This window comes from Callithrix jacchus, chromosome 22, assembly GCF_049354715.1.
Source record: "Callithrix jacchus isolate 240 chromosome 22, calJac240_pri, whole genome shotgun sequence".
Lineage (NCBI taxonomy): Eukaryota > Metazoa > Chordata > Mammalia > Primates > Cebidae > Callithrix > Callithrix jacchus.
Genome location: NC_133523.1, coordinates 41121575 through 41134881, shown reverse-complemented (window position 1 = coordinate 41134881; position 13307 = coordinate 41121575). Strand labels below are relative to the sequence as shown.

Genomic DNA, 13307 nt, shown 5'->3' with positions numbered 1-13307 from the left:
AGTTTGAGACCAACCTGGCCAACACAGTGAAACCCTGTCTCTACTAAAACTACAAAAATTAGCCGGGCATAGCAGCGAACACCTGCATAGTCCTAGCTACTCCAGAGACTGAAGCAGGAGAGTTCCTTGAGCCTGGGAGGCAGAGGTTGCAGTGAGCTGAGATCACCCTACTGCATCCAGCCTGGGTGACAGAGCAAAACACCATCTCAAAACAAAACCATTCTTTTATATGACCACGAGACAATTATCAAAACTGTAAAAAATAACGGAGACAGTACTGTCATCTAACCTACAGACCTTTTTGCCAATTGTCCCACTAATGTCCTTTAGAGCAAAAGAGAAAAAGCCTTCCTCTGCTCTCAGATCCAACCTAGGGTTACATGTTCCAAGAGGCATGAAGTCTAACTGTGTATTCCTAGATTAACTTTCATGACTCAGCTGAGGTACAGCCTGCCAGGGTTCTCCAGTGTCTCTCTCTGTAATTCATTTAAAAGCAGCTTCGTTTTGTGGGGAGACAGAGTCTTGCTCTGTTACCCAGGCTGGAGTGTGGTGGTGCAATTACAGCTCACTGTAGCTTCGACCTCTTGGGCGCAATCAATCCTCACATCTCATCCTCCCGAAGAGCTAGGAATACAGGCATGCACCAGTGTCTGGATTTTGTGTTTTTTGTAGAGATGGGGGTCTCACTTTATAGCCTAGGCTGGTCTTTTAAATCCTGGGAGCAAGTGACAACCTGCCTCAGGCTCCCAAAATGTTGGGATTTATAGGGGTGAGCCACCAGGCATGGCATAAAAGCATCTGATAAGGAAATATCTAAACTGTTTCAATGCAAACTCTTCCCCATCGATTTTACCATCTTGATTCTTGATTGAAACAATTGCTACTACTATGGTGGATAGTCAAATTATTTTTGTAACTCCTACATTAGATACTAACAATCATAATCTTGGCATGCATATATTCAGTGCTTCTGGGATGTCTCTGGGCATAAACCCTCCTAACAGTTCTAGGAAATAAACACATGCAAATGTGGATATGCAGACACATGTACATTTATTACTACATCTATGCATAAGAAACCATGAATTCATTCAGATAACTTCAATTCCAATCCAATACCACATGGTTCCTTCTAGCCTTTCCCACTATCCATATTCATAGGAACACCCTTCTCTGACAATAAGAAAACTTGGTTCTCATTATCAACACTGTATTTATCTATCTGCTCAATCTTATAAAAGGTAGTTTCAGAACTGTTAACCCATACCACTGTGAAAAACAAACCTACTAGGCCAGGCAGAGTTCTTCACACCTGTAAACCCAACACCTGGGGCAGGAGGCTCACTTGAACCCAGAAGACTGAGACTAGCCTGGGCAACACAGCGAGATCCAGTCTCTACAAATAATACCGGAAATCAGCTAGGTGTGGTATTGCATGCCTGTAATCCCTGCTACTTGCCTATAATCCCAGCTAATTAGGAGGCTGAGATGTAAGGATCGCTTGAGCCAAGAGGTTGAAGCTGCAGTGAGTCATGTATGATCATGACACTGTACTCCATCCAGCCTGGATGACAGAGCAAGACCTCATCTCAAAACAAAAACCCTATTAAGTAGAGTTCAATATATATTTAGAGTTTTTTTCTTAGTTTGAGGGCATATTGTCAAAATACTACATTCAACAGCTACTTGGGGTTAGATCCTTTGTCCCCCACTGCTTCAGTGCAGAAATGTCATTTGAAATACAGTACTTAATACATTTTAAAATAAAAACACAGGCCAGGTGCGATGGCTCATGCCTATAAACCCAGCACTTTGGGAGGCTGAGATGTGTGGATCACTTGAGGCCAGGAATTCAATACCAGCCTGGCCAACATGGTGAAACCCCATCTCTACTAAGAATACAAAAATTAGTTGGCATGATGGTATGTGCCTATAATCCCAGCTACTTGGAGGCTGAGGAGGGCGAATCACAAGAATCCAAAAGGCAGAGGATGCAATGAGCTGCGCCATGGTACTCCAGCCTGGGCAACAAAGCTATACTCTGTCTCAAAAATAAAATAAAATAAAAACGCAAATGTGTATGCAGTGGCTTTCATCTGGGAAATGGGCTTCCCTTTCCTATAGCAGTACTTTCCCCTAAGTCGGCTAGTTTCTGAGAAACCTGGGGGCTGCAAAAATTGCATGAGCTTGCTGGCTCATGCCTGTAATCCCAACATTTTGGGAAGCCAAGGCAGGCAGATCACAAGGTCAGGAGACCAAGACCATCCTGGCTAACGTGGTGAAATTCCGTCTCTACTAAAATACAAAACATTAGCTGGGCATGGAGGCACACACCTGTAGTCCCAGCTACTCGGGAGGCTGAGGCAGGACAATCGATCGAACCGGGGAGGCGGAGGTTGCAGTGAGCCAACATTGTGCCACTGCACTCCAGATTGGCGAAAGAGGAAGATCCCATCTCAAAAAAAAAAAAAAAAAAAAAAAAGAAAGAAAAAAGAAAAATTAGCCAGGTGTGGTGTTACAGGCCTATAGTCCAGCTACTTGGGAGGCTGAGGCAGAAGAAGAGCTTGAACCTGGGAGGCGGAGGTTACAGTGAGCCAACTCATGCCACTATACTCCAGCATGGGCAACAGAGTGAGACTCCGTCTCAAAAAAAAAATTTGCAGACATGCAAGTCACTCCTGGTTATATGGATTCAGTAACCTGAGCTAGAACCAGAGACTCTGCATTTTTCAAGTGTTCCCTAGTTGATTCTGATTTTTTTTAAATTGAGACAGAACCTTGCTTTGTTGCCAGGCTGGAGTGCAGAGGCACAATCTCAGCTCACTGCAACCTCCACCTCCCAGGTTCAAACAATTCTCCTGCCTCAGCCTCCCAAGTAGCTGGGACTACAGGCATGCACCACCAGGCCCAGCTAATTTTTGTATTTTTAGTAGAGATGGGGTTCACCATGTTGCCCAGGATGATCTTGATCTCTTGATCTTGTGATCCACCCACCTCAGCCTCCCAAAGTGCTGGGATTACAGGCATGAGCACACAGCCAGATTCTGATATTCTATCAGTTGGGAAAGCGCTGGCCTGCTCCCTCCAAGCTCTAGTAGCCTCTAAGGCTCAGCCTCTGTCCTGCTGGCCTTGTGCATGTGTTGCTCTGCAATATTCTTACCTCTTTCCCACTTGGCAAATACCTGTTCTACAAAATACAGCTCAGATCTCCCCTCCTCTGTCAAGACTTCACAACTCCCCAGAGATGGCCAGACATTCAGTCTCCTAAGCTCCCATAATAAATTACTTTTTATTATTATGGAATAATTCAAATGTAAAAACAGAACAACAAGCCGGGCACAGTGGTGCTTGCCTATGGTCCCCTCTTTGGGAAACTGAGGTGAGAGGATTTCTTGAGGCCAGGAGTTCAAGATCAGCCTGGGCAACATAGCAAGACCGCCCCCCATCCCTATCTGTACAAACAAATTTTTGAAAATAGCTGGGCATGGTGGCACATGCCTATAGTCCCAGCTACTCTGCAGATCGAGGTAAGAGGATCACTTGAGCCCAGGAGTTAAAGGCTATAGTGAGCTGTGATTGTGCCACTGCACTTTAGCCTGGAAAACAGAGCAGGTCCTTGTCCTCTGTTATAGCTGTCCTCACAAATAGTAGAATTGTTTGTCTGTCTTTTACATCGGCAAGGAGACTTATTCTGTTCCTCTTGCTCTGATGAATTCCCAGCCATGAGATCTGGTACATAGCAGGTGCTCACAAAATGTTTGGTCTATGAATATTTTCAGCTTCAAGTCTGTGACTCAAAGATGGTCTAAGTACTTTTCCATAACTCATCAGAAGAGAGACTGAGCAAGTTCAGATTGCCAAGAATTCTCTGATAAGTATTCTCATCTTGAGATGAAGTCCATTTTTTCCTGCTCTAGGCTAAACCTGTATGTTATTGTTCATGTGGTAAGTGAATGCTGTTTCCATACCAGACTTGGTATTTTTAGCACTCCTGTTATGATAAACTCACAGTAACCTCAAAAAGAACAAATCAAAGTCAACTTTTTGCCACAGGAAACCAGCTCACACTTACTGTTTTGCAACATGCCATGGGAGAATAATTAAAAGATGAGACCTTTTGCTCACAGATGGTGAGGCCAACTCTCAAGATCGTGGAAAAATGCAGCAGGAAGCGTTCGATCTGGCCACTAACTTATTAAGTAAATTGGAAAAAACCCCAATTTAAACATGGCAAGCATTTGCACGAGGACAGCAGGTAGCTGAATTGTGAATGGAGCAATAAAAAACATCTACCTGTGAGTGGTGGCCCAGGGCAACACTGGAATCAAAAGCCTGATGGGTGCCATAGGGGCAGGCATGCAGGCAAAAGGACCCTGTGGGGACCCCAGCAGGCACACTGCTCTTCCTCTGCAGTGGAGCAAATGACCAGACAAGCAAAAACCACTTGTGCAAAAAATACTTATTTATCGAACACCTACTGTGTGCTCCTTTAGGCAATGGTGAAACAGTCAGGTTTCTCTGTGAGGTATTCTTAGGTATGCAGCCCAGCCAAGCACCTTGTCCCCTCTAGGAATTCCAAAGGGATATTAGTCATGTTCCTAGAAAGAACTGTGGAAACAAATTCCAAGCACTGGGAACATGGAAAACATGCATGCCTTTCAAGATAAGACTGGTCACATATGATAGTACATCCAAAGAAATATTAAATTATGCTGCCAAGAAAACCAAAGAGATCCACTCTATGCATGCTACACAATCTTTCCCTATCATTTATGCTAGCAAGTGTAAACAAGCAAGCTCCCCAACAGTGTTTCAGTTTGACTACACAAACCCAAACTCACATGGGTATAATTGTTAGCCATTTGTCAAGAAGATACTAAAAAACTTAACAGTAATTCCCCTAGAAACGTAGAAGACAAAAACATAAGAGGGTTTAACAAATAAAACTTTTTACACCTTCAAAAAGTTTGAAGACTTTTTTTTTTTGAGACAGAGTCTCGCTCTGTGGCCCAGGCTAGAGTACAGTGGCGCCATCTCGGCTCACTGCAACCTCTGCCTCCTGGGTTCAAGCAATTCTTCTGCCTCAGCCTCCTGAGTAGCTGGGATTACAGGTGTGCGCCACCACGCCTGGCTAATTTTTGTATTTTTAGTAGAGATGACGTTTCACCATGTTGGTCAGGCTGGTTTCGAGCTCCTGACCTCATGATCTGTCTGCCTCGGCCTCCCAAAGTGCTGGGATTACAGGCTTGAGGCACTGCGCCAGGACTTGAAGACTTTTTACTATGATGCTTATCTAATAGAAATACAATTCAAATATTCCTTGGGGAAAAAGAAGACAATTATCTGGGGCTGAATTCAGATCATCTTTGTGTCTCTAATACATATCTGCACCAGAGTTTCCTCTAGTATCATAGTGATTCTGTTTCCCTAACTCACAGAGTGCAGATGTGAAATTTAATGAGATGCATTAGTGTAAAGATTTTTTAAAAATTTTACTTTACTTTGAGACAGAGTCTCGTTCTGTTGCCCAGGCTGGAGTGTGGTGGCACGATCTCGGCTCACTGCCACCTCTGCCTCCTGACCTCAAGTGATTTACCTGCCTTGGCCTCCCAAAGTGCTGGGATTATAGGCATGAGCCACCGTGCTCAGTGACCCAACATTTTATACCATTCTAGTTTTCCTCTTTGGCTCTTGTCAGAACGTTGCTACACAATGCAATTGTGTAGGATCAGGAAGCATTTTTTAGATCAAGGTTAGCACATTGAAAATGGAAATAATTTAAAAGTGGCCTTGATTTTTTGCCTATTATAAAGTCGAGCCTCAATAACATTCTGACTTCAGGATGTAGGGCAACTTTGGGTGATACCCAAGTTGAGTGGTAAACTTATAGGCACTACTCTTGTTTCCATGTTCCTGGCACCTAAGTTGATGAATTCTCTCACAGTCTTGTGACAATTTTTGAAGTATAGTTGTTATCTCATTTTCTTTTAAGGAGACCAAGGTTGAGCATGGTTGAGATTGCTGAAAGTCATATCATGGTTTTATAGACAGAGTCAGAATTTAGACCATGAGGTTTGTTTTACCTGTGGATTTTGTTTTCAACCTCTGTAAGATACATCTCTAGGCTGGGCACAGTGGCTCATGCCCGTAATCCCAGCACTTTGGGAGGCTGAGGCAGGTGGATCACTTGAGGTCAGGGGTTGGAGACCAGCTTGGCCAACATGGTAAAATCCCATCTCTACTAAAAATACAATAATTAGCTAGGCACGGTGGCAGGCGCCTGTAGTCCCAGCTACTCAGGAAGCTGAAGGAGGAGAATCGCTTGAGCCCAGAAGGTAGAGGTTGCAGTGAGCTGAGATGGTGCCACTGTACTCCAGCCTGGGCGACAGAGCAACTTAGTCTCAAAAATAAATAAATAAATAAATAAAAATAGGCTGGGCATGGTGGCTTACGCCTGTAATCTCAGCACTTTGGGAGGCTGAGGCAGGCATATCACCTGAGGTCAGGAGTTTGAGACCAGCTGATCAACATGAAGAAACTGCATCTGTACTTAAAATATAAAATTAGCCGGGCAGGGTGGCACATGCCTGTAATCCCAGCTACTTGGGAGGCTGAGGCAGGAGAATCACCTCCTTGAACCTGGGAGGTGAAGGTTGCGGTGAGCCAACATGGCACCATTGCACTCCAGCCTGGGCAACCAGAACAAAACTCTGTCTCAAAAGAGAAACAAACAAAAAAAAAAGAAATACACAAAACAGGTAAACCTTTTAAAGTCACTAAAAGTATAAAATTTAGGCCAGGCACAGTGTCTTACGCGTATAATCCCAGTACTTTGGGAGGCCAAGGCAGGTGAATGGATCATGAGGTCAAGAGACCATCCTGGCCAACATGGTGAAATCCTGTCTCTACTAAAAATACAAAAAAACAAAATTAGCCAGGTGTGGTGGTACGTGCCTGTAGTTCCAGCTACTTGGGAGGCTGAGGCAGGAGAATTGCTTGGAACTGGAAAATGGAAGTTGCAGTGAGCTGGAATTGAGCCACTGCACTCTAACCTGGTGATAGAGTGAGACTCTGTCTCAAAAAAAAAAAATAAATAAATAAATATATATATATACACACACACACACACACACACACACACACACATATATATATATATACAAAAAATTTAAAAATGCAGAAATACAAGGCACAGGAAAGAACTTTATTACATTCTCACTGACTACTCAGAATGCAGAAACTTGAGATTGGATGGCTAACCTAATCCTATCATTTTAGAGTTGAGTAAACAAAATCCTGAAGATGCAAGATGACTTATTTACCCCAGGTCACAAAGACACTTAAAGGCAAGTATATTTGGCAGAAGGTAACCTCACCTAGGGAAGCTGCCATACTCTCCTGGAAAAATTCAATGAGGTCAAATTATTGGAGAATCTCATTTATATGAATATATAAATAACCAAGCAAAATATCCAAAGAGGTTATTTCTTAATATAAGAATGAGGTCAGGCCAGGCACAGTGGCTCACGCCTCTAATCCCAGCACTTTGGGAGGCCAAGGTGGGAGGATCATTTGAGGTCAGAAGTTCAAGACCAGCCTGGCCAACATGGTAAAATCCCATCTCTACTAAAAATATAAAAATTAGGCCGGGCGCCGTGGCTCAAGCCTGTAATCCCAGCACTTTGGGAGGCCGAGGCAGGTGGATCACAAGGTCAAAAGATCGAGACCATTCTGGTCAACAAGGTGAAACCCCGTCTCTACTAAAAATACAAAAAAAAATTAGCTGGGCGTGGTGGTACGTGCCTGTAATCCCAGCTACTCAGGAGGCTGAGGCGGAAGAACTGCCTGAACCCAGGAGGTGGAGGTTGCGGTGAGCCGAGATTGCGCCATTGCACTCCAGCCTGGGTAATAAGAGCGAAACTCTGTCTCAAAAAAAAAAGAAATATATATATATATATAAATTAGCCAGGTGTGGTGACACACACCTATAATCCCAGCTACTGAGAAGGGTGAAGTGGGAGAATCACTTGAACCTAGGAGGTGAAGACTGCAATGAGCCAAAATTGCACCATCATACTCCAGCCTGGGTGACAGAGGGAGACTCCATCTCAAAAAACGAAAAAAGATGAGCGCGGTGGCTCATGCCTGTAACCCCAGCACTTTGGAAGGCTGAGGTGGGTGGATCACCTGAGGTCAGGAGTTGGAGACCAGCCTGACCAACATGAAGAAACCCGTCTCTATTAAAAACACAAAACTAGCCGGGCCTGGTGGCACATGCCTGTAATCCCAGCTACTCAGGAGGCTGAGGCAGGAGAATTGCTTGAATCTGGGAGGCGGAGGCTGCAGTGAGCCAAGACTACGCCAATGCGCTCCAGCCTGGGCAACAAGAGGGAAACCCTGTCTCAGAAAAAAAAAAAAAAGAAAGAAAAGGAAAAGCGGCTGGGCGCGGTGGCTCACGCCTGTAATCCCAACACTTTGGGAGACTGAGACGGGCAGATTACTAAATCAGGAGATCAAGACCAGCCTGGCCAACATGACAAACTCCATCTCTACTAAAAATACAAAAATTGGGCTGGACGCGATGGCTCACACCTATAATCCCAGCACTTCGGGAGGAGGCCAAGGAGGGTGGGATTGCAACGAGGTCAGGAGTTTTAGACCAGTCTGACCAACATGGTGAAACCCCATCTCTACTAAAAACACAAAAATTAGCTGGACTCAGTGGTGTGAGCCTAATATCCAAGCTACTCGGGAGGCTGAGGCAGAATCACTTGAATCTGGGAGGCAAAAGTTGCGCCAAAGCACTCCAGCCTGGGTGACAGAGCTGGACTCTGTCTCCAAAAATATAGGGGTAAACACAGTCAACCACAAATCATCTACCGCAGAGTTGAAAATTGTAGACATCCAAAAAACGAGGGGAAAAAAAAAAGCACATATCTTCATGGATGACACAGTTCTCTAGGACTTACTTAACTCTGTCCCGGGCCTTTTGCATGTATATCACCTAAACCTCACAAAGGTCCTCCAGCAAGTGCTATTAACACCACCAGCTATAGATGGGAGTCTGAAGCTCAGGGAATTTAAAGTCAGTGGCTCAGGATCACCCGTTTAAAAAAAATGGCAGAGCGGCAGAACCCGCTGGAAGCCACGTCTATTTTAATTCCAAAGGTCTTGTTCTGAATAACCATGTGCCACTGCCTGCCACACAAGTCATAAAGCTACTGTTTCTTCCTCAACACCTGTCCACTCCTCCTGCCCCGTACTTTCTGATGCTGATGGCCAGTAGCATCTGCATTAAATATTCACTTTGCTCCTAGACACCAGTTTTGTCTCCTTAGTTCAATGACCCCTGTGATGTTGAGATGACTGATTAAATACTCTGGAAACTGCAGAGGGTTAAATCAGGATGTCTTCACCTCAGCACACTACTGACATTTTGTGCTGGATAACAATTTGTCCCGGGGGGGCTGTCCTGTGCACTGTGGGATATTCAGCAACATCACTCTCTTCTACCCACTAGATAGATTCCAGTAATATCTCCCCACCCAGCTCTGAAAACAAAAATTGTTTCCAGATACTGCCAAATGTCCCCAGTTGAGAATCACTGGATTATGGTAAACCCAAAGGGCAGCTGACTCCTTTCATAAGCAGCAGTTAGAGATGCTCAAGTCAAACCCGAGCCTTGGCTAATTAGTGGCCACTGTTTCCTTTCTATGTGGGAGGCAGTGGGCAACGAGCTTCTCCCAAAGGGCCCAGGCACTGCTCCCACATGGAACCCCAGACTGGAGAGGACTCTGCTCTGACTGCTGGCACCTCTTCCACACCTGCTCCCACTGTCAACAGGAGGCATTTTTTGAGTGCAGCCCATTCACATGCAACTCATTCCTGCTCAACCCATGTAATTCTTTCCATACAAATGAATATTTGGGCCTTTCAAATAATTCATCCTTCTAGGCAGGGTGGCTCATGTTTGTAATCCCAGCACTTTGGGAGGCTGAGGCTGGCAGATAATCTTAAATCAAAAGTTTGAGACCAGCCTGGCCAACATGGCGAAACCCTATCTCTACTAAAAATACAAAATTAGCCGGGCATGGTGGCACATGCCTGTAATCACAACTACTCAGGAGCCTGAGGCAGGAGAATCATTTGAACCCGGGAGGCATAGGGTGCAGTGAGCTGAGATGGCGCCACTGAACTCCAGCCTAGTGACAGAGTAAGATGCCGTCTCAAAACAAAAAAAAACAAAAAACAGTGCCAGGCACAGGAAGGACACTGAGAAGCCAACCAATACTTACTAACAGTCTCCTGACCACCAGCAAAGATGGACTGAAAAGTAGTTCATTAATAGTAAGAGGGAAAACAACCCCACCTTTCATGAGAGTGAAGCTGGTTTTCAGGCAGGGAAATAATTCTGAAGAGCAGACCAAGCGCAGTGGCTTATGCCTTTAACTCCAGCACTTTGGAAGGACTAGGTGGGGGTATCACTGGAACCCAGGAGTTCAAGACCAGTCAGGGCTACACAGAGAAACCTTGCTTCTACAAAAAAATACAAAAACTACTTGGGCATGGTAGTGTGTGCCTGTAGTACTAGCTACTCAGGAGGCTGAGGCATGGGGAGCACTCAAGCCCAGGAAGTCGAGGCTACAGTGAGTCATGATCGTGCTACTGCACTCCAGCCTGGGTGACAGCAGAGCAAGACCTTGTCTCAAAAAAAAAAAAAAAAAAGAGAGAGAGAAAACAAAAGATGATGAGAAGTTGCTTGATCAGGCATAGCATGATGGATCATGCCTGTAATCCCAGCACTTTGGGAGGCCGAGGCAGGTGGATCACCTGAGGTTAGGAGTTCGAGATCAGCCTGGCCAACATGGTAAAACCCTGTCTCTACTCAAAATACAAAAATTAGCCAGGCACAGTGGCACTTGCCTGTCAACCCAGTTATTGGGGATGCCAAAATACCAGAATCGCTTCAACCCGGGAGGTGAAGATTGCAGTGAGTCGAACTTGCACTCCATTACACTTTAGCCTAGGTGACAGAACAAGACTGTCTCCAAAAAAAAAAAAAAAAAAGGAAGTTCCTCAATCTATGACCTATGACACTATCACTATCACCTTAGGCTCAACTTTAGAGGGAGACCATATCAACAAGTAAAAAAAAAAAGCAAAAGTCATTAGAACCCAGAGCTCAATGGTGGACCTCACCCTTCACATGCCTTTCTCGTGATCACTGGGAACTAGCTAATGAAGAATGCCACCCAAGGCAAACATCACAAAACTATCTGGATCTTACAACCAGATTTGCAGAAATCAGAGCCAAAAGACCTCCCTGGGGAAAGTTGTGCTTTAGGCCTACCTTGAAGGAGAAAGTAGTCTGAGGTCGTGCGCTTCAGAGCAGCCTTTGCTTTCTCACTGCTCCAGTCCACCTCCAGGGCTTCTTTAACGGGGCAGAAGATCACCTTCTATGGAAAAAGGCAGAACTGCTTAGGAATAAAATATGCTGGCTTTCAATCACAGGGCAGTTGCTCTCCATCTCAGAAAAATCTCATTATTTAATATTTGCTGACCATTAAAAGAAGCAGAGGCCATTTGATCCAAGGAATGCTTGTTGAGCACTCACTGTGTGCTTCTGGGGATAGACAACACGTACTCCTTGCACTGAAGGAAGACAGAGTCAAACTCCCAAAGACCTGTTTCCATTCTGGCTCTTTAACTTTGGTTGGGCCAAGGGTAGTAGCTCACACCTGTAATCCCAGCACTTTGGGAGGCCAAGACGGGTGGATCACCTGAGGTCAGGAGTTTGAGACCAGCCTGACCAACAGGGCGAAACCCTGGTTCTAATAAAAATACAAAAATTAGCTGGGTGTGCTGGTAGGCACCTGTAGTCCCAGCTACTTGGGAGGCTGAGACAGGAGAATTGCCTGAACCCGGAAGGCAGAGGTTGCAATGAGCTGAGACTGAGCCACTGCACTCCAGCCTGACTGAGACTCCATCTTTAAAAAAAAAAAAAGTCTGGGCCAAGTGGCTCACACCTATAATCCCAGCACTTTAGGAGGCTGAGGCAGGCGGAACAGAAGGTCAAGAGACAGAGACCATCCTGGCCAAAATGGTGAAACCCCGTCTCTACTGAAAATAGAAAAATTAGCTGGGCGTGGTGGTGCATACCTGTAGTGCCAGCTACTCAGGAAGCTGAGGCAGGAGAATCACTTGAACCCAGGGAGTGGAGGCTGCAGTGAGCCAGGATCATGCCACTGTACTCTAGCCTGGCAACAGAGCAAGACTCCGTCTCAAAAAAAAAAAAACATTAGCTGGGCATGGTGGCAGGCACCTGTAGTCCCAGCTACTTGGGAAACTAAGATAGGAGAATAGCTTGAACTCAGGAGGTGGAGGTTGCAGTGAGCAAGATCACGCCACTGCACTCCAGCCTGGGTGACAAGAGCAAGACTCCATCTCAAAAAAAAAAAAAAAAAAAAAAAGATAGTATACAAGATGTTTTCACTGTCCTTAAATCTTTTCGTCAATGGGTCTGTTTGACCTCAAAAGATAAGCCATGGAGTCAGCCTAGTGACATTTTATGCCTGCTATGTAGACTGCCAGACCCTTTTTAACAAGTTTTAAAATACAGATGAAGCCATTTGCAATATGGTTTGGGAATGCCATCAGAATGAGGAAACAAAGTCTCACCAGGCAGGTTTCAAAAATTACCAAGAGCTCAATTTAGAGTCATTGTTGTTTGCCTGACTATAAGCAATGAACCAACTGCTATGCTAGGCTACTATATGAAACGGAGTCGGGGTTGAGGGTTGTGTTTTAGAGTTTCAGTCCCAGGCAGGTCTTGCCTATTAGCTAACATTTTTAGGGCCTGGGGCAAGAGTATGAATGAAGACCTACATATCATGTCTACATATTTAGCTATAAATCACACTAATAAGCTATTAAATGAAGTATATTGTACTATCCTGTCTTGACAAATATACCTTCTTCATAACCACCTGGAAGGCCTGAATCAAATTTGAAATTTTCACACTCCTCAGGAGTTCTGTACCAGAATAAGGCACATCGGGAAAGCTGGCCCCAATACATGCCCACTTATCTTCCCACGCCTGGTTCTGTCCCACAGTGCTGGTGGCTCTGCCCTTGAGTGTGGCTAGCTAGCTCATCCTTTCTCACCAAACCCCCACACCTCTGGCCTAAGCATTCAGACATTGTGACAAGGCCTACATTGCACAGGCAGAAGAGGGAAGCAGCTCACAAAAAATTCTGAGAAGCCTGGGGTTGTCTGCACAGATTTCAAGAGTTCCAGGTATCCAGAG

The 13307-nt window shown here is 45.0% G+C and overlaps 1 protein-coding gene across 6 annotated transcripts in view; it reads right to left on the bottom strand.

Moving 5' to 3' along the window:
* SAE1 (SUMO1 activating enzyme subunit 1) overlaps nt 1-13307 on the bottom strand; it is an 83107-nt gene that overhangs the window by 34307 nt on the left and 35493 nt on the right. For all 6 annotated transcript variants that reach the window (XR_013531015.1, XR_013531016.1, XM_002762266.5 and 3 more), the window contains exon 6: nt 11351-11456. Coding sequence is in view for 4 of the 6 variants with exons in the window: in XM_002762266.5 (XP_002762312.1) it covers nt 11351-11456 (106 nt within the window). In the remaining 2 variants the exon portion in view is untranslated. The remainder of the gene's footprint in view (nt 1-11350; nt 11457-13307) is intronic.